General features: G+C 42.0%; 1 protein-coding gene across 1 annotated transcript in view; it reads right to left on the bottom strand.

The window, feature by feature from the left end:
- Nucleotides 1–1,672: 1,672 nt before the first annotated feature.
- The window catches only part of LOC147737208 (uncharacterized), a 61,319-nt gene continuing 41,555 nt past the window's right edge, over nucleotides 1,673–21,436 (bottom strand). Inside the window, exon 4 of the mRNA XM_086919261.1 lies at nucleotides 1,673–13,747. Within this exon, the coding sequence (XP_086775387.1) occupies nucleotides 11,458–12,105 (648 nt within the window). The 5' untranslated portion in view covers nucleotides 12,106–13,747 and the 3' untranslated portion in view covers nucleotides 1,673–11,457. The remainder of the gene's footprint in view (nucleotides 13,748–21,436) is intronic.

Raw genomic sequence — 21,436 nt, 5'->3', positions numbered from 1 at the left:
AATTGCTTAGAGAAAGCCCTTTTGGCCACAAATGCGGATTGTCCCCAGGTAGACAAGCATAGCCTGCCAGTCCTCCTATACGCGGACGACGGAATCCTCTTGGCGAGGACAGCTAGGGGCCTACAACTTCTTCTGAATTCTTTTGCCCTTTTTATGGAGGACTTGGATCTGTTGTTTCATCATGCCAAGTCGTTCATTATGCAGGTGGGACCTCGTAAAGCTAAGCAGTTCACTATTAAACTCTGACTTTCATCAATACCGAAGACCAATGTTTTCTCCTATTTGGGAGTTGTGTTTGACGATTCCTTGAGTTGGTGCCCTTTGCTTACTTGGAAGAAAGGGGATCTAGTGAAAGCTTTTGCAGCTGTTTTTAACTTTACCAGCAGAGGGGGAGGGAAGCCAATAGGGGCTCTTTTGAAGACATATGAAGACAAATATATGTCAAAGGTTAGTTATGGGAGTGAGATTTTGGGCCACATTGGGGTAGGAGCAGTGCAAAGTACTGGAAACTCTTTCCTCCAAATGGCCCTTTCTGTCCCACAAAGCACTTTGTTTTATGTCGTGCACAAAGAGTTGAGAATGCCTTTCCTCTAAAATGTACTGGCTTTCCGTCCCCTGGCTTTGTGGCTTAATATTTGGGCTAAGCAAGAAAATACACTTAGCAAAGACATCCTACGGGAATGCCTTTCACTTGACCGTGTCTCACGCATCCGATGGCTCCAGTATATAAGAGTTGGCCTCTCCAGGGTAGGTAGGAACTATTCGCTAACCCTGAGCGCAGATGTAAGAGTGACTTTTCTCTGGTCAAAGAGTGTTTTTTAGGAATAAGCCACTGTGATAGAGAGAGAAATGAGCGGTGTAAGCCTAGTGTGCATATATACATTGTGTTAAAAACCGTACCAACCAGCGAACTTTATCTTCTAGGGCTTAAAAGCATCCATAATCATTTTCAATGACCCGGTTTTGGCTCAACCTCTTCCATTACCACATGGCACACCCTCGCGTCCTCCACAGAGGCCAGTGCCTCATGCCCTGTAGCTGGAACAGTGAGTCTCGTCAGGACATGATGCACTTTATAATGTTTTGTAGTTTTTATGCTGTCCCTAGAAAGTTATTTATTATTCCCATTCTCAAAAAAACTGGTTTTAGGAGAGTAAGACCAGCTCTTATCTTTTTACAACTGCTCTCTAATGACACTGTTTTGCATACGCTTTACTTTTTACGGTTCGCTGTTAGACTTAGGTCAAACTGCGATTAACTTCTGTACTGTACTTCATGAATTTTTATCTTGTGTTTTGATTAACTTGTACATATTATATTTGTCAATCTGTAACTTGGAAAATGTTTTATCATTTTATGTATGACTTTTATGGTTTTCTTTCATAAAACCGAATAAAGTTTGTTGATAATAATCACTAGGGGATTCATTTACAGGGTAGCATGGTATCCCTCACAATAACTCAAGGAGTCACAGTCCACACAATGTACATGCGTTGTTCCCCCTACTCCAACCTTACATATACCCCCAATCACCTGCCCAAAACTCTGCCTGCTGATGCCAATGTGGTACTCCGTCAACCCGCAGACAATATTTTTTGGCCCCTTTGAAAGTGCCCATACAATAAAAATGCTGCAGTTGTAAACACATATCAACTACCATTTGTTGTGTTTGAAACATTTTATTGAATAATAAAACCTAATAAACATAAGCTGATTATTAAAGCAAAACAGAACATCAGTTGCCATACACATAAGAGACGAAAGTTGTACATAAAAATCAACAAACTGTAACTTAGCAAAGTTAGGAACAGCACAATTCTTAATTTCGGGCAGTCTTTAAAGTTCAACAATAGAAACGTTCATAAAGAACAGGAAAGGAAAGAAAGAAGGTGGGATACAGTGGTTTCATTAATGTAATGCTTGCTACATATAGAAAAACAAATACTAATTATTTTCCTTAAGCAATAAAGTCCTCACATTAAAATACTAAGAGAAATATATTGAACAATGAACATTTCATGTGTAATTAGCATTCAATTTGAATATTTTAACATTCTCAGCATTATTTGACTCATGATTACAACCTGAATGCTTTCTGGAAAGGAACCACCTCATGGGGTTCAAAATTACATCTTTTCTAACAATAGGATTAAAATGATAAACTTGAATTTCAATTCGATTTTTTGATTCAAGCCTTTTTAGAGATCAACAATTTTAAATATATACAAAATCCATACACTTTTGTAAAATTGTCACCTAAACTTGAATTCAATCCACCTTTTGATTAAACACTTCCCATTCCAGCAAGCATCACCGGACCACTTGTTGTTATCTTCCCAATTAGTGATCATGTTTCAGATGGCAACAACAATAAATATGTTTAGAATTTTACCTCCGAAATAAAAAACATGCTATTTCTGAATCATGGTGCACAATGAAATGTAGGAACAGAAGGGTATCTTTAGGTATAGCATTCATTAAGGTTTGACCAGGCTTGAAACTAGAATTCTTAAACTTTTGAACATTTAAATGTCATATTTTAAAAGAATTCACACAGACACAGCATGAGCTCCGTGAAAAATTGAAGATGAGTGAATTGTACTTAGACAACATGTGCTGATTAGTAATCTATTGATGTAAAATACAGTGGTCAGGCAATGCTTGTGGATCTAATCTATTCAGATTTTAATTCCATAGTTTGTTCAATAAATTGACTTTGAAGGTCCATCTCTCATATCAGTTCTATTACAGTTTTAATTGCGATATCACTAAAAGAGATCAATGATAAATAGGTTTTAAAAGCCATGGGTGGAATAGATCCTTGGTCTAAATCTAGATTATTGTCTGCAATAGAAACCAGTACAAACAGATCAAATAGAAAAGCATTGAAAATGTTTATTATAGTGGTTTAGAGTAAACACAGATAACACACATTGTTCCTGGAACTCAAAAAATGTATCGAAAGATTATTATTACAACCTATTTTATGTCCAGAGACGGGTTTAGATGCTTTCCTGTTTAAGTGACAACATTTGCAAATATATTTAAGAAAACATTAAAGCTGGATGTCACAAATTCTGTCTTTAAGTATTGTGTAAGAGTTATGTGTGATGGTTTTTATTTGATCTGAAGCAACACTAACACTAAATAGGTACGTGCACCGGTTATCATTCAACTAACATTATTAGCAAACTTAATTTGGAGGGAATTGAGAACAATTGACTCATGTACCAAGGGTTTTATTGTTCAAAAATCCACTGGTTCGGTAATTCACAGAGTTTGCAAATGCTAAACCGCTTTTTGAAATGTACTAAGCCCATTTAACAATTAAGAATTTGGAAGGGGAATATTAATAGTGTCCCTTCTAAATACGGAATACATCCTTAAGGTATGCATTAAGCTTTGAAACCATACGTGGGCTGAAAAACAGTAACAGGAGGTAGTAACCCAAGGGTAAATTTGTGAATCTGAAAGTAAAATGGGGTGCATTAAAAATGCCTTTATTTAAAAGCCATCACAGACACAGTAGTGTGCTGACTCCACAAGCAACCTGTTTTACCAAATGGATTATTAATACATGAACCTCAGTATTTCCTATATATTATTGAAATGTAGTCTCTAATGTTTTTGTCATGTGGTGTAAATATTTGTTTCTATTATTTTATTTCCCATTTCCATAGTGTCATGAAATGTACCTATTCTTTTTGTCAAACATATTGAAATATCTTTATCACAATTCTTGGGGCATTCTAAAAAGTGTTTTCACTCTCTAACCTAAAGCTTCCTAAGAAAAATACTGACGCACAGTCCTGGTTTCTCCTAGGTCATTTAGCTTTCTCACTAAACCAAGCACAATATTGCTTTGAGAGAGGTGGTTATTGTAGTTAAAACACACTGGAGTTAGTTTAGAAAGGACAGATATAGAATTTCCTTTATCTTTAGAAATAATACTTGCAAAAGTATATGTGCAATAATTTCAGATAATTTACTGATAAAGATATCAGATAAAGATCCCCTAATTTCTTATACCGTGTGGTATTAAAAATCTGCTTGAATTAACAGACTTCTCTTCTAGATAAATCCAGGTATGAGAAGGTATTAATGCAATTATCAACTTTCCGTTATTTTAACACATTTTCTCAGTGCAAAGAGTATTTTTCCTACATTGATCACAACATTTCATGCAATGGTCTGTGCTTGAACGTACAATGAAGGGGTAAAAATGTATTTCCACCACAATCAAGAAACCCTTGGGTCTATGAGGATTACTGTGGCAAATGAAAACCTAGCTAAGATGAATATCCCTTTAAAGGGAAGATTTCCCTCACCCACCATAGTTGGCATGCTTCCTCATTCAGAACCTCCTCCCACCGTTATACCTAGTTACAGTACAGGGTCCAGCCCCCTCACTGAGAGGGAGGAGTTCAGGCATGTTTTGTTTTAGAGAATGGTATACGAAATACCACAAAAATGAGCTCAGGGTAGTGGGGGCAGCAGAGTGAAAGTTAATAAGAGGTCAACATGTTTCAGCCTATGAACCCTCCAAAGAGGTGCTTGCGGCTTTCTTCGGGACCTAATCAAAAGCGCTGCCGCTCATTGTACTTAATCAATAACAAGCATTGGCATAGCCAATAGGTCTCGCCTTTGGGACCTAATAAGTGTTTAGCCATGCAGATCCAGTAACAATGTGAAATAATTTCTCTTAAAAAGAAGACTAAACTAACTAAGCTAGATGTGACTTTATAACTGGTTAATCAAATGTTTCTGGAGGTTTAGTATATATAAAGAACTCCTTTTTTCTATGGCGTGTCATATAATGTACACAATGTCAAAAAATTCAATACTGCTTTAATATCAATATACTTTTGAAAGCTTGAAGTGAAAGAGAATCCTAAATGTCATTTGCTTATGAGTAGGCGCTAATGACTATTTGGAGATGACAATGTAGTTAACATTTTTTTCGTAAAAGATGTGTTAGAAGTATGGGTAGGGAAAATGGCTATTTTGGTCAAAGGCTCCCCTTTCTTTATGCATGCTAGTTTTAATTTGTAAACAGAATCACTATTTTTTTAATGTGGTACACTGTAATGTTAGATGAATCTGTTTTACCCTTTTGATAAGCAAGAGAAGACGATTAACCGTTTCTTCGTCCCTGGTTTTAAATGGATTCAGGTTGGAACAGAAGAGGTTTTGGTTGACTTTGCCTCAGATAATGGTTGTTTCCCGCATGCTGCTTTCATGCGACTTAAATCCCTTCAATGGAAGAGGCGGCTGCATGCCTGCATATATGGCCAGATCAGTACTTGGCTGTTTCGGTTCTCCAGTGGGGCTAGAATAGAAGCTGTTAAGGGCAGGGGCTTAGCTTCCCATTGGTGCAGCAGGTGCAGTGGCACCAGGTCCCAGGTACCTTAAAGACCCACTGAACCCTGATAACTGCTGTTTGTCACAGTACAAACAAAGGCCGGAGGGGCCCACAGAACAATGATTATTGCTGTTTTCCACAGCCCAAATAAACGGCAGAGGTCACATTTCCTTTCTTGCCTTGGGGCCCAGGGCACACTGGCTAGGCCACTGGTTAAGGATGCAGTGGGGAAGAAGTGGCAAGACAGGTGGATTATCTAAACAGCTCGACGATGACTTCATGCCTGGGTATTAAAGTATTCATTACAATTAAAGACTGAAGCAGGAATAGAAATCATAATATAGGAAGGCCTATGTACAAATGCAGCTCGATTAGCGGCTGCCTTTAACTTCTCACTTATCACCTCTCCTAATTTACAGTTTTATATTAGATGCAGACATAAATCGTGACCTATGAATATGTTTATCTATCTTTAGGTTCAAATGACCCATCTTTTCCATATGCAAGTATCAGACAGGTCGGAAACGCCTAATGGCTTTGAACTTGATAAAGCCACATTAATCACTGTCTTGAAATACAAATGGCAGCATTAGGCACGCAGAGGTGTATTCTACATAATCTCATTATGTTCAGGGTATGGGAGAGTATTTAGGGCATAAAGCACTCTGACAAAAACATTTTTGCCACCATAGAAATTCAATCTTCCTTGTCCTACCCTAGTATACAAGTAGTACCACATTCTTTGTATACCTGAATTAAATAGGCACACAAAATAGTACCGTATTTAAAGGCCCAGTTCAGAATTACATGGAAGGTGCACTGTCCCAGACTACACAACGGTGCAGTTTTCAGTGGGTGCTATCATCCCACACAGGGGGGAGCACACCCGATTATGCTGGAAAAAAACATGTGGTGCCCCAACGTAGGCGCAGTTGTAAACCACCAGTATACTTACATAGTAAAGCGTCTGGCAGCTATTAAGTGAATGTGGCACGTTTCCCCTGCAGGTGGTTGGGGTCTGTCACCATCCTGTCAGGTGGGGGGTATACAATCAGTGTGCCTCCTGACTGCTTGTTTGCCTTTTCCCCTGTGTCAATAATACAGTGCAGTCCTTGGAGGAGTAGTCAATTTGTATTCATGAAAGATACTTGGGTTTCTCGGATGTGTAATCCCCAGATGATGCCTGAACTGTTCCCCAATGGGCTATTTGTACATCGTATTGAATTGTATGGTCTTATGAGGACTGTTAATAATAATAAAAAAGATTTAGTGAGTGCTTATTGCCCTCTATGTCACTCTACTTCTAAGCACCTAATTGTACAGTGCTTACTGTCATCTGCTCACTTACATTATGCTTAATATAAATAGTGCACAATTTTGGCGTTTGTGTCTGCCTTCAACGTGAACCTGATACAAATAGCAGTACCTACAAGGTGGATGGTACAATTCAACAAGAGTCTAAGATACTCCAGCACAGATGATTTTGCATCAACATTACGGGGCATCAGTCTTGATGGCAAGCCAACTTAAAACTTATCAGTATTGTATACATTATTATCAGAGACTATACTTGCCTCTTGGATACAACTTTACAACGGAATTTTATTAATTTGTGTACAGTTGTGTGTATACAATAAAACAACCTCCCCACCATAATTGATCTGTCTGTTCATCTTTTTGGGATCTGGAGTAGCATGCTACTCGCCGAAAAGCACTTCAACACTTCATCAGGGGTAGCAAGCGCTATATAAATGCAAAACCTTCCCTCTTCTATCCCCCCCACAATCTTTCTTAATCCAACTAACCGACCAACATGTCCAGCTCTCATATACATTTTATATTTCCCTATACTAATTCACCACTAATCATTTTTGGATCCTAGAGTGGTGTGCTACTCGCCGAAAAAGCGCTTTAAAGTTCGTATGGGGTAGTAAGTGTTATGTAAATCTAAATACATTACAATTACTGTTTACATCGGGCTGCACTAACACGAGGATAGAAGTAGAGTGGGGATTAGAGTTTATCTGCCCAGAACAATGCATACTACAGAAAGTGTGTGAACAGTCTATATGTTGTGCGCCTGGCAGAGAAAAACACAGCAGAGGTGGGAAGAAGGTAGGTAATCTGATGGTCAGACCTATGTGGAAAGAGGCAATCACTTTGGGCAGAAAAGAGGGCTTACACGGAGGACTACTTTGTTCGGATGGACAGCAAGAAAGGGAGGTCTTGAAGATAAGCCTGAAGCTCACTCATCCTGCAAGCAGAGGTGATGGCAAGCAAAAAAGCAGTCTTCTAAGGAGGCGAAGAGGACAATTATGTAGGCGCTCAAAGGGAGCACACATAAGATAAGTGAGGTCAACTCCCACTAGGGTATTACGAAAGATGAAGGAGGAAAGAGATGAGTAATGCACTTCAGAAATCCAAGAGCTCGGGGTACCAGACTTGGGACTGATCGTGTTTGATCTTCTTCAGCAATCTTGGCAGAAGTGGTACAGGAGGCCGCAACTCCACTCGCCACGAAAAGGGTCGCCGAGCGAGAGCCTCTTTGGAAACTCTAACACGCAGAACTGCTGACATTGAGCGTTCTCTTCGATGGCGAATAGATCTAACCAAGGCTCTCCCCACTACTGAAAGAGACCTAGCACGACCTTCGAGTGAAGATTCCATTTTGATCCATCGTGCACTGGCGGCTGAGTTTGTCCGTCCTTGCGTTCAGTGAACCTGTTAAGTGTTGAACCACCAGAGATATGCCCTGATGTTCCAGCCATGTCCAAAGGCGAAGAGCCTCTTGACATACGGTCCACGACCCCACCCTGCCCTGTTTGTTGCAGTACCACATGGCGGTGGTGTTGTCCGTGAACACCTGCACCACTCTTCCTTTGACAGAAAGAAGGAATGCCTTCAGTGCAAGACGAATCGCCTGGAGCTCCAGAGGGTTGATGTGGTGCCTGGACTCCGCCAGAGACCAGAGGTCTTTGATCTCCACCATTCCCATATGGCTGCCCCAACCCAGGGGTGACGCATCCGTCACTACTGTGAACTCAGGTTAGGGAAGGTAGAGGGATCTGCTGTTGACCCAATCCTGGTTCGTGAACCACCACTGCAACTGACTTGCAGTCCCCTCTGAAATCTGAACATCATCGGAAAGATTCCCCTGGTGCTGCGCCCACTGAAACTTCAGGTCCCACTGCAGAGCACGTATATGCCATCTGGCATGATGCACCAGCAGGATGCAGGAGGCCATGAGGCCCAGCAGCATCAGGGTCATTCTCACAGAACACCGGGATGGAGGCTGAAACATCGGTATCATAGCCCCAATATACTGGACTTGCTGCTAGGGAGGATAGACCCAAAACTGTGCTGTGTCCAGAACCGCTCCAATGAAGAGGAGCATATCGGATGGAATCAGGTGCGACTTCAGCACGTTAACTGAGTACCCCAGCAAATGCAGGAAGTCTGTCGTAGTCTGGAGGTGGGAGCCTTCAACAGCCAGTCGTCGAGATAGGGGAAGACTGGAACCCCTGATCTGCGCAGATGAGCTGCGACCACCGCCATCACTTTCGTAAACACCCGGGGGAGGAGGTGGGCTGGTAAGGTCCAAGGGGGAGCGTGGTAAACTGAAAATGCGCGTGGCCTACCGTGAACCGTAGGTAATCCCTGTGAGCAGGCAAGACGGGGATGTGAAAGTAAGTGTCCTGCAAGTCCAACGCTACCATCAAATCTCCAGGGTCGAAGGCAGATAAGACCTGAGCCAAGGTTAACAACTTGAAGTTCTCCTTTCGGAGAAAGCGGTTGATGTCCCTGAGGACTAAGCTAGGATGCAGGCCTTTGTCCTTCTTGGGTACCAAGAAGTAGTGGGAGTAGCAACCCCGACCTACTTCTGGCACAGGGACGCGTTTGACAAAGAGATCCATAACTTCCTGGAAGAGAAGGGCCAAATGATCCTCCGACATGGGATGAAATGACCACAAACTGCATGACCCTTACGCACTCCGCTGCTTGCGGAACTCCGCGTAGACCACCAGAGTTTTTTTGTCACTTTGCGGAGTTCCTCACTGAGGAACTCTGCATAAGCTTAATCTTATCATGAAAAAATAGATATCAGTCATATGTTAAGAAACAAGGGTGAGTAGAAACCTTTTTGGTGGAGTAAAATTTAAGACATTATTATTGTAATTTTTTGGGCAATTAGTTGATTTTTGCAAGCACTAACACTTGTCTGTGTAAAGTAAAGACCTTGAGAGTTTTGTAACTTTCAGATACTCAAATTGTGGATTCTGTTTCAATGAAAAATATTTCCAGGCCTGAAATTTCTTTGGAGGTTGCATGCGGGCAGCCTAAGTTATCCTGCAAGAGTTTCTTGATGAATTCTATTGCAACTACAATATGTGCTCTCTCATGTAAAGTCAGGTTGTTAGAAGCTTTTCTGCAACTCAAGATACGCCTTACTTTTCACCTGGTGTGGATGCATTTCTCATGTTTAGTGATATCTACTTTCTGAGTATAACGTTTCTGGCTTTCCCCTCCTGTATATGGCTTTAGTCCAGTGTGAATTCTTTCATGTGAAATGACATTGTATTCAAGACTAAACCTTATCTAACATTCAGAACACACATAAGGCTTTTTTCCCCCGTGTGAGTTCGCTCATGTCAAGTAAGTATGGGCGGAAAATCCGTTCCGCTCGCGGATTTTGCGGATTTTTGTTAAATTCGCAAACCGCGAGATTCGCGAATTTCCCGCAAAATCCGCAAATCCGCGAGCAGCGGATTTTATGGCTTGCTCGCACTGTTCGCGTGAGTTCGCGGCTTCCCAGTTCAACTTCGCGCCCCGCGAATAAGCGCTAAATTGCAGAAATACGATCTTAGCAAAACTGAAACTACTTACCAGGTTCAAAAGTTCAAGCTCATTATTAGTAGCCATTTCCTGTAGTGCTTCCTGAGGGGCCCCTCCAGAGTTCAGTTGCCTACTTGCAACTATTATGTGACCCTGCTCTGACCCTCAGAATAGTTACACAAAGGTCCTGAATTACAGCTAAGGCAGACAAGCAGGAGCCAGGCTGGAAGTTCAAATCCAGTGACACATTAATCAGCCCCTAATTCATTATTGTCAGTTGGGGCAGGGCAGGTGTTGTAACTAATTTTGCAACAATGAAAGCACTTAGCAAGTGCAAAAGATCACTAATCAGGAAGCACTAAGGAAGCAGGTGCCAGCTAAAAAAATATTCTGTGACACATTAATCAGCCCCAAATTAATTCAGGTCACTTGAGGCAGGGAAGGTGTGCTTTGCTTTGCCACAATAATGTACACTGGACAACCAGAGGGTGCTGTGATGAAACAGAGGGTGGCATGGGTAGGCCAGAGGGTGGCATGAGTAGTCAGAGAGTGGCAGTGGTGACAGAGAGTGGCAGTGATGAAGAAGAGTGTCCCAAACAGGCTGGACACGTAGAAACAACAAGTTCGCAAAACTTGCGACCCGACAGGTAAGTTCGCGTATGCGAAATTGTACAAAACCCTCGCGAACTGGCAGAAACCCGCGCAAACACACACAAAAAAAAAATCCGCAAATTCGCGAGAATTCGCAGATTTTGCGGATTGCAAGTTCGCAAATCCGCAAAATTCGCGAATGCGAGATTCGCAAAATTCGCCCATGCTTAATGTCAAGTGAGAAGTAATTTGTACCCAAAACATTGCTTGCATTTTGAGCAATCATAAGGTTTTTCCCCAGAGTGACATCGCACATAAAGCATAACACTGTCTTTCAGATTCAACCTTTTATGGCATAAGGATTTTCTCTAGTGTGGAGTTTCTCATGGTGAAATAGCATTTTTTTCTGCAGCTTTTCTGGCATTCAGAGCACTCATAAGGTTTTTCATCAGTATGGAGTCGCTTATGGTTAGTGAGGCTGTGCCTATCAAATAGGAATTTCTGGCATTCACAGAAATTGGTAATGTTTTTCCCCTGTGTGCGTCTGCTCATGTAGAATGAGATTGAGTTTAGAATGTATGCTTTTCTGGCATTCGGAGAACTGATTATTTTGATGGTGTGTTTTCTTATGGCGCTTGTAACCATCTCTACCTCTGAATCTTTTCTGACATTTAGAGCACTGATAATTTTTTTTCTCCAGTGTGGATTTTCACATGTTCAGTGAGATGAGATTTTTGTCTGAAACATTTTTGGCATTCGGAGCACTGATAAGGTTTTTCCTCAGTGTGGGTTCTTATATGCTGAGTGAGACAGCTTTTTACACTGAAACATATCTGGCATTCGGAGCACTGATAAGGTTTTTCCCCAGTGTGGATTCTTATATGCTCAGTGAGACTGCTTTTTTGACTGAAACATATCTGGCATTCAGAGCACTGATAAGGTTTTTCCCCAGTGTGGATTCTTATATGCTGAGTGAGACTGCTTTTTGTACTGAAACATATGTGGCATTCAGAGCACTGATAAGGTTTTTCCCCAGTGTGGATTCTTATATGCTCAGTGAGATTGCTTTTTTGACTGAAACATATCTGGCATTCAGAGCACTGATAAGGTTTTTCCCCAGTGTGGATTCTTATATGCTGAGTGAGACTGCTTTTTGTACTGAAACATATGTGGCATTCAGAGCACTGATAAGGTTTTTCCCCAGTGTGGGTTCTTATATGCACAGTGAGACTGCTTTTTTCACTGAAACATTTGTCGCATTCAATGCACCGATAACGTTTTACCCAAGAGCGGGTCCTTGTATGTTTAGTGAGTCTCATTTTGTCACTGAAACATCTCTGGCATTCAGAGCACTGATAAGGTTTTTCCCCAGTGTGGAATCTCACATGTGCAGGTAGAAGTGATTTATGTTTGAAATGTTTTGGGCATTCAGAGCACTGATAACGTTTTTCCACAGAGTGGGTTAATTCATGTCGATATAGACTCGGTTTGATACTAAACCTTTTCTAGCATTCAGAGCACTGAAAAGGTTTTTCCCCAGTGTGGATTCTCATATGCTCAGTGAGATAAGATTTACGCCTGAAACTTTTTTGGCATACTTTGCACGGAGAGTGTTTTCCCCCAGTGTGGATTCTCATATGCTCAGTGAGATAAGATTTACGCCTGAAACTTTTTGTCATACTTTGCACTGAGAGTGGTTATCCCCTGTGTGCATTCTGTCAAATTCTGAGAGATAAGATTTATGGCTGTATCTTTTTGGGCACAGGTAACTTTTTTCCCTAACTTCGGTTATTTTGCCTCAATTTTAGAGTCAGGCTTGTTTAGATAATGTTCAGCACTTATTTCTAAAACAAAATTTGTGTAATCTTCTCAACACTCGAATTGAGCAAAAAATGTCGGGAAGCAGTCCTGTAACACCTGTTGACATTTTTCTAGCAGATAATAGTCTTTAGGTAATAGCCTCTCCGGCAGTAACTTAATTTGTGACTGAAGTTTTTCTCAAATCTATTTGTATAGGTTCTTAGCAATGCAGTAATAAGGTGTTAGTCTGATATTTAATGATTAAACTGATAAGTACCTTTTTGCACTGAGGTAATGGCAGTAACTGAGGGCGTTAGAACGGCACAGTACTATTGTGGATCATTAGTCGCAGAACATCAGTTCCTTCTACCCGTTCTATGTTTGGGGTAAGTTTTAGGTTTGTAGTTCTGAGGATGAGGATTTATTTACATTAGCTATAGCGCAACGGTGCTCCATTAATCCATTTTTATATTTAACAGTTTTACATATCACTCCTGCACAACAGATAATGTTGAGGCGATTTACATAGATTTACAGAACAGTACACAATAAAAAGGAAACAATCTGAGATGGTCATTAACACAATATAGTGGTGAATTTTTAAGGTTTTCGCAAGAGTGAGCAGAATGGGTCAAGGTGTTATATCCCGAGGCAGATAGTCTCAAACTTGCGTAACTGGTTAAAAACGGTTGTTGAACAAAGGTGATTTTCCAATCTTTTGGTTGTTAATGTGTCAGCTTCGGAGTCTTCTTTCAGCGTCTTTTCTTTGATGGTATCCAGAAGAAACCTTTAGTTGTAACTTTCTTTTATGTAGTGTGTGCTTCCTCTCTAGAAGCATGATGCTTTAGATGAACGTTATTCTGTCATGCTGAGGCAGTTTGTCTTTCTGATAATATTTCAGATGAGGATGCTGAAGCGGTCTTTCTACATTATTTCTGATGCTGTGTGCACAGATATGGCTTTTCTCTGGGTTAATGAAATACAAAATTTGAGACTTCACTTACAGGTATAATACTTTCCTCGCCACACTTAGATTTTTGGAAATTGTTTAAACGTAGAATGCTGGATGTCCTTCAGTTTTTCAAAATAATCCTTCTTATGGCACTGACACTCAGTTGCTTAGTGCTAAATCTTGCTTTCTTCGTCAGTAATTTCAATTACCTATAGTATTAAAATTAAATAGTTAACACATGTACATTTCCAAAAATATAATTTACAAGCCAAATCAATGCAGAATTTTGAATATGCTGAGCTGTTTTTCAGACAGAGCAGAGTGTAGAATGGTAGCATGAGAGTACTTGGATGTAGGAGTGAGGTTTTGTAGAAGTTTCAACATTTTATTAAGCTCACAAAGGATACATGTACCCTATGGAGTTGCAACATAGAATCCCAAAGGCAGATATGAAAGTCATATGGACTGGCACCAAACAGATATTAAAAAAATATATGCTATTAATTAATTTGTAATGCAGATTTCTGGGAAGGGAATGACTCCTCCACGGACAACAGGCGTTTTCCCCTGCCCTGAGTTACCACCTACTTGTATCTGGCTTCCTGACTTTTGAGCTCTGGCCTCTGCCTCAAGCAAATCAATTGTGTGCTGCGAGGACTATGCCTAGACCTATCCCTCAACTATGGTCCAGAGTATGAATCAAGGGCAATGAAATTAAGGCGTACTTTCATGTGTTCATTTTATTCCACCTGATTATCAGTTGCTAGGTTTTTCTGCACCTGGATTTACTGGGTGCAGAAAACCAGGACACAATCTTTTTCCAGACAGAAAAATTAGACTGAAAAGACGCACATAGGGTTAGTATGATCACTAGTCCCAAGGTGCTACTAATGACTCAAGTTGGCTAGAATGATAACAGGTCACAGGGGCCAGTACTAACAGGAGCTGGCTAGTAGGCTTACTTACAGGTCCAAGGGGCCACTACTGACTGGAGCAGGCTCAAAGAATAACAGGTGCTAAGTCGCTTGTGGTGCTGCTCGTGCGGCGGCTGCTGCAAGGCACAGAGGAGCCTTGGCCTGCCACCTGATTTATGTCAAAAATGTGTTCATTAATTTTTTTTCCACAGTCCACAGGCAACAATTACATCATCACTTGGTCCCACGCAGGGGATCAGAAAGCTTCAACAGAATTATAACAGGTGGACAAAGTGCATTGATCAATATAAACCAGCTCCTTCTCTTATTAGATGAGCCAAATGAAAGATACAGCTTCTAAGTCCCCAGAGCTGAGACAGAGAGATAAAAAAGAAAAAAAAGAAGAAGATCATGCAACTTTGCTAAGCCAGCAGATAAGTCTAAAGAAAACTTAACAGCCTTCTGTAACGGTAATTTCTCCAGGTTGCTCCACCGGGGTGTTGTATGCAGAATAGCCAAAAAGCGTGGACAAACTCATCCTAACATGGGATAAGTAATTATGAATCTAACAAGGAACAAAGAAAAAAAACACAAAAAAAATCCACCCCCACCCATGGTGGCTGTGTGTTCATACTAACGAGAGGTTGGTCGACACTGGGAAACTGGAAGAGATGGCGGGCTCTGATGGTGGAGGGACACACCGCAGACGGACGGCCCTGGGAGAGGAAGGAGACAAGGGGGCCCCATTTAAATTCGAAATTCTTATAATTATCCCTGAAAATATCAGCCATACGTTCTAGACTAAGCAGTCTCCAAAGACGCGAGTGCCATAGGGAAATAGCTGGAGCCTCCCCTCTCTTCCAGGCGGCTGCCAGGGTGACCTTAGCTGCCTCACACGCACCACTCTTAAAGTATGGGACTCAATTTCGGGCGACGACAGGTGGACTTCTTTTCCATCCCCATTCACTCCAATCCATTTCCCTCCAGCTTTCCCCCCGGCCCAACATGAGGGACCATTTGATGCCTGGAGAAGGGGAGGCTGCTTGTCTCTAATACATTTGTTCCACAATTTTGATCCCCTTACTTTTGATCAATGTCAAAGGGACTTTGAATGGAAGAACACGGAAAGATATCAGTATATCCAATTGATACTCTGGGCCCTCACACCTCAGATACGGGAGGCTGCTCCTCGACCTCTCACAAAATTTGAGGCCTTTCTCACCAAGACTGCTAACATGAAAGGGGTGATCTCATTTATCTATAGCTTCCTCCTTAAAACAGTGCTTTCCCCACGCCCCCGGTATATGTTTAAGTGGGAAGACTTAATTCACTGTTTTATTTCCGATGAGGAATGGACGCATCTATGGTACGACATTGCACGCTTCAATCATTCCTCAGAACTCAGGGATCTGCTGCCTGATTTTACGTATACACCAATCATTGAGGAGAGCAGAGATGAGCAGAAGAGTGGAGGGAAGTGTTAAAACGGTACGGGCACACCCAGCTTGCTTGCTAATCTGCACGCAAATAAAAGCACAAGCTTGCCAACAAACTGTAAAGCAAAATTTAAAACTAGGTTAGCAAACTTCAAGCGCTGGCTCGAGCATCCTGTGGGGCTGTCAGTAGATTAGCCTTGTGCGGAGTTATAGGTCAAATGGCACGTTTAATGTCTCCATAACAGAGAGTGGGAGGAGGGTGCTGGGCAGTAGAGAGGAGAGCAGGGCCAGGGGAGAGGGAGGCTAGGAGCAGAGAGAGAGAGGAGACGGACAGCAGGGACAGAGGAGTGCTGAGAGCGGAGACAGGGAAGGCCAGGGGAAGAGACAGAGCCCAGACAGAAGGAAAGCGAGAGTCAACAAAAACAAAGGGAGACGGGGGCAGATGAGGCCTGAGAGCAGAGATCGAGAGAGACACATAGCAGATGGGACGGGTATCGGCAATGAAGAGGTGAATGAAAGATTAGTAGGAATTAAGTAAGAGCAGATAAAAGAACGGCACAAACAGGGGGGGGGCAGAGAATTACCTCATGTTCTGTTAAGACGCTGCTCGAGCAGCAAAATTGCAGCCGCAAGGGAGTGAAATGTTTGGATTCTGGGGCGTTTTGGCCGGAATGACGTTCACAAAGGGGCAGAGAGGGAAAAAATCTCGGGAACGCCCACAAATCTGCTCCGACAATGACGGGCAGATCTCTCTTCCAATGGCTAGCCTCCATTTATGGGGCTAGCCAATGGAAGAGAGAGGAGGGACAACAGCCGTACTGTTGTAACATAAGATTTCGCCTGCGCGAACGCTGCTGTGCAGCGGACGCCAGGCAAAACCTAAAAAACTACAAATGCATCAGATATAGTGAGATTGAACACTGGAAACAACCATGACCAAATATCATATTGTGAAGGTGAGGGTAAACAAATGTCTCCAACAAAACCCTTCTACCCTCTATTTAATAAGGATCTATCGGAGGTACAAGCAGTTATGAAAAATAAATGCCTAAACAATCAAGCTGATAGTATAAAAATGATAGAGAATGGGAAAATTCAGTCCTTAGAAATGCTGCAAGTGGAGGAAAGTAATAAACAGGTGGAAAGTAAGCCATCACAATTGGAAACAAATAGAGCAAAGAGTGAGAGTATCAGAGGGGATGAAATGAATAGAGATTTGTTAAGTGGTGCAGGTAATTTTTACGCCGGAATATAAATCTAAGGGTAATAATGAAACAACTTGCAAACAACAGGACCCAACGCAAGATGGCAGGAGTATGCAAAGCATGTGCATCTACAGCACACATGCCTCCTACAGAGGATTAATGGCCCCAAATCCCTGCCGTGGAATCTGGTCATGTTGTGGCTGAATGTGCCATGTGTTGTGGCAGGCTATAGTGCTTGGTGTGATTTGGTCATTTTTGACAAGGTGGCGTGCTGAACGGTTAGGCAAATTTTGAATTTCTTTGTTTTCGGGATCGTGTGATATAGTGCGGTACCTACCGTATGATGTAAATAAATTACATTGCTAATATACCATAAGGATGTGGGGTGAGTGTTATTATGGCCGAAGCCTTGCTGATTATATGCAGAATAACAGGTCTGGGAGGTCACTACTGACTAGAGCAGGTTAGCAGCTGCACAGGCCTTGGGCATTGATCCTATTGAGGATAATATGTGACGGGCACTGGTGACTGAGTTGGCTAGCAACAACGCTGGCCTCTGTTATTCATTACATTCAGGGTAACAATGCATGTCAATATTGACTGGAACTGGTTGGCAGTAGAGTTGACCTCTGGTTTTGAATATTTGCAGGATTTAAGGAACAGGGGTCACTACTGACTGGAGTTACTTAGCAGGATAATAGGTTTCAGGGAGCCAATACTGACTGAAGCTGGTTAGTATGATCACTAGTCCCAAGGTGCTACTAATGACTCAAGTTGGCTAGAATGATAACAGGTCCCAGGGGCCAGTACTAACAGGAGCTGGCTAGTAGGCTTACTTACAGGTCCAAGGGTCCACTACTGACTGGAGCAGGCTCAAAGAATAACAGGTGCAGGGGAGTCGGGTGTGAGTGTCACCTGTAACCATAGCTGGCTAGAAGCATTGACGACCTTTGGTATTAAATGCAGGATTCAAGGTCACAGGAGGCACTGCTGAATACAGCTGGATAGCAGCAGTGGTGGCCTCTAGGAAGAAGGAATTGAGAAAGCATAACTGGATATACTGGTTTCTTTAATACCGATAATTGTTTACACATCATACACATCAATGCCACAACGTGCATTTATATATTACATTACCAAATTACAATATTCTTATATAATTTGATGTGTCTGTTCGCCTTAATATGCCTGCAAAGTTATATGATTCTATTAGGGCCCAGAACCATTTTATTTAGTGATGTCCATCTGCACACTTTCCTGCATCTTGTAGTAAATTGAATATTGACAAACAGAAGTGTTATTTCCAGAAACAGTGAATTCTGCAGCTTGTCTGTGTATCTTTTATCTGCACCTCACGGACTAACCACATTCCTCTCGAGAGAAGATCCTGCCTCCAACTCATTACTGTTGTTTTAGTAACTGTTTCTATCACGTGTTCACGTTTCATTGACTTCTATTAGGAGAAAAGTGTATAAAAATGCATTGTGTAGCATTAGCATTATATACTCCAACTTGCTTTAGGGTGTAAGTCCTGAATTTTAGGAGGGTGTCTGTAACTAGTGCACTCTGTTAGGCAGCGCTCACCTGTGGTAGTAAGATGTTAACAGGCACCTTATCACCTACGCACGGTGCAGGGCTTTGAGTTACAGAGCTCCTCACGCTGTGGAGAAGATTAGGTCACATTTACCCATTTTCCCATATTTGGTCCTGATGAAATGCCAACAGATTGCTCCATGACTACACAAGGCATGAAAAAAGTTGACCTGAAGTTTAGACTCCAGCTTACCAGCAGGTCCATAGGTGATCGACACTTTCACACAGTGATAGGGGCCATTAGTTCCTCAATTTCTCTGCCACTGTTTTTAATCTCAACATGGACCAGGAAGATCACATGAACTATGTTGTAGCAACTGTTCGATGGTTGATCTTATATTCAGACTTCACCAATCTCACATCTAATGACACAACATCCTCTGTCCTACTATGCTCATCCGGCGTACTTAATAAAAGATCTGCGACAAAGTGCCCTCTTGTGGTGCCCGCCAGGCATTGTAGCGCCGGCCTGGTGAGGAGTATAGCCCAATGATGAAGCATGTCACCTTCAGGTGAGTGAACGCAACTTGTCTTAAAAGCACATGGGTGTCTGAGTTCAGTTACGATAATGTCTCTGGGACTAAACCTCCGGAACAGTATACTGTGATTTGATTGTGTTTTATTTTAACAAATGTACATAGAAAATATTGGTGCTTGCTTGTTTCACAAAAACAAGCATTTGCAATGCAATAGGTCTCGCATTTACACAAGTTTGATCTACTGGCATTGTAAATGACAATTGCTCTATTTTATGTTTTGATTTTTAAAACATAAATAAAAGGCATTGTCATTTCCAATGCCAATAGCTTAAACTAGCGTAAATGCGAGACCTATTGCATTGCAAATGCTTGTTCTGCTTGAACATGTATTTCCAAAGTCTGTTGTGCTAACCTTGCTCTTGAGTGTGGGGACAGCCAGAAACTGCATATGCTTGCAATAAAATTATTTTAAATTGAAAAAACATTGAATATAATATGAGTAATAGGAGTACTTCCAAGCAGGCCGGTGTACTTGGATCTGGTGTAGAAACTACATTTAGTTTTCATATACATCAAAGAGAAATTTGATTCCTATTGGTGCAAAGAAAAGGGATTATTGGCTTTGCATTGCTGTTCCCTGAAGGCTTCGATAAACACAAGAATTACATGGAGGTAAACTTGGGGGAAAAATCCATCTGTCTTGGTACTGAAGTTAACTTTATTTTTTAATCGGATGTACACATGCGAGCAAGTAATACAGCAAGAAATAAAGGTCTCGGTGCATGAGTACCAATGGCTGAAGTAGATAGACCACTGCCCGATTCTATTACAGGACCGGAGGCGAGGATTATGCTTCTCTTTCTTATATTTGCTACTCACAGCAGCCAATGAAAAACGTTTTGTATGCAAATAAAACTACATTTCCCATGATGCTCGTACATACATCACATCCTGTATAGCCCAGTAAGAGCTGCTGTACCCTGTGTCTCCTCCTCTTTCTTTGCTGCTCACGCAGACAGTTAAGTGCTCTGAACATTATGTGATGATCGTAATTGATTGTTGAATTATCTTGGTGATGTGTCGATTATGTTTGCGCTTATATCGCGCTATGTTACATACTTTTGTTCGGTATGTGTATTGGCTATTAGGGGCCATTACGTTTTTTCCTTGTAAAATGCCATGTTTTTTGATTAGCGCTCACTGGCGCCATTGCTTTCAGGCTATTGTCGGCTTCAGAAGCTCCCGCTGGGAGCGGTGTGATTTTGTGGGGGGGCTCATACTGAAGCATTGTATGTGGTTATCTGGGAACCCCCCGGCACGTTTTCACTTTCCCGATTGCCCACTGATGATTGAGAGGGTTCCCGCTGGGAGCGCCATAATTAATATGTGTTCCCGTCCGGAGCAGAGTTTCAGGTTTTCGCCAACGGCCCGTTCGGGCTTCGCTTCACTCCTGCGGCCTCTGAGCGCCGCGCTGCTGTCATGGCCCATTTAGATCTTTAGGGGGCACACGCCGCCATGTATTTTTCTAAACGGTGTTTTTTTCTGCAGTGTAAATTCACCGCGGGTGGCCTAATAAGGCTTAATTGTGCCCCGCTGTCCTCACAACCGCGCTGTAGCTGGTAACCTTCCCCCATTGACAGAGTCTACAGACCCACTCAGACTCACGTGCCTAAGTCCATGTGGCCTAGGGGCAAGGATTTTGTCTATTATCCAAGAGGTTCAGGGTTCGATTCCAGGTTCTTCAGGTTGTGTTTTTTCACAATGACGAAATTATATTAAATTACACTTAAGATTGGTATTAATCGGATGAGTGTTTACAGTTGTTGTACTGTAATGGTTTGTGTGCACGTGCTAGCGCTATTGGTTTCATCCACCAGAGTCCACAATGCGATCTCCTGTGAGAGTGGAAATGTCACGCAGAGGATATCTGCGACATGCCTGTTGGACCTGCAATTGATTGTCATGACAAGACCTGGCTTGGCCGCACACTGAATCAAACGCTCCTTCAAGAGCTGCGATACTGCGCTGGCGTTACAGCGCTACAAAATGAGTTACGGTGCTTTGTGTATAGATTTTGGCTCAAAGATTAGATGTTTCAATGATTATCATTGCTGAATTAACACTATTCCTGTCGCTACCCTAGGGTTGTTCTGATCATTGCGCGGTCTCGCGCTTTCTCCGCCAAAGGCTTTCCCTAGTAGCCGAGAGCGGTTATGGAGTCATAACGCTCCGGTGTGCGTAACCCACTTGAGCTTCATTTTGGCGATTTGG

Source organism: Lissotriton vulgaris, chromosome 1_1 (assembly GCF_964263255.1).
Source record: "Lissotriton vulgaris chromosome 1_1, aLisVul1.2, whole genome shotgun sequence".
NCBI lineage: Eukaryota > Metazoa > Chordata > Amphibia > Caudata > Salamandridae > Lissotriton > Lissotriton vulgaris.
This window is presented reverse-complemented; position numbering and strand designations above follow the sequence as displayed.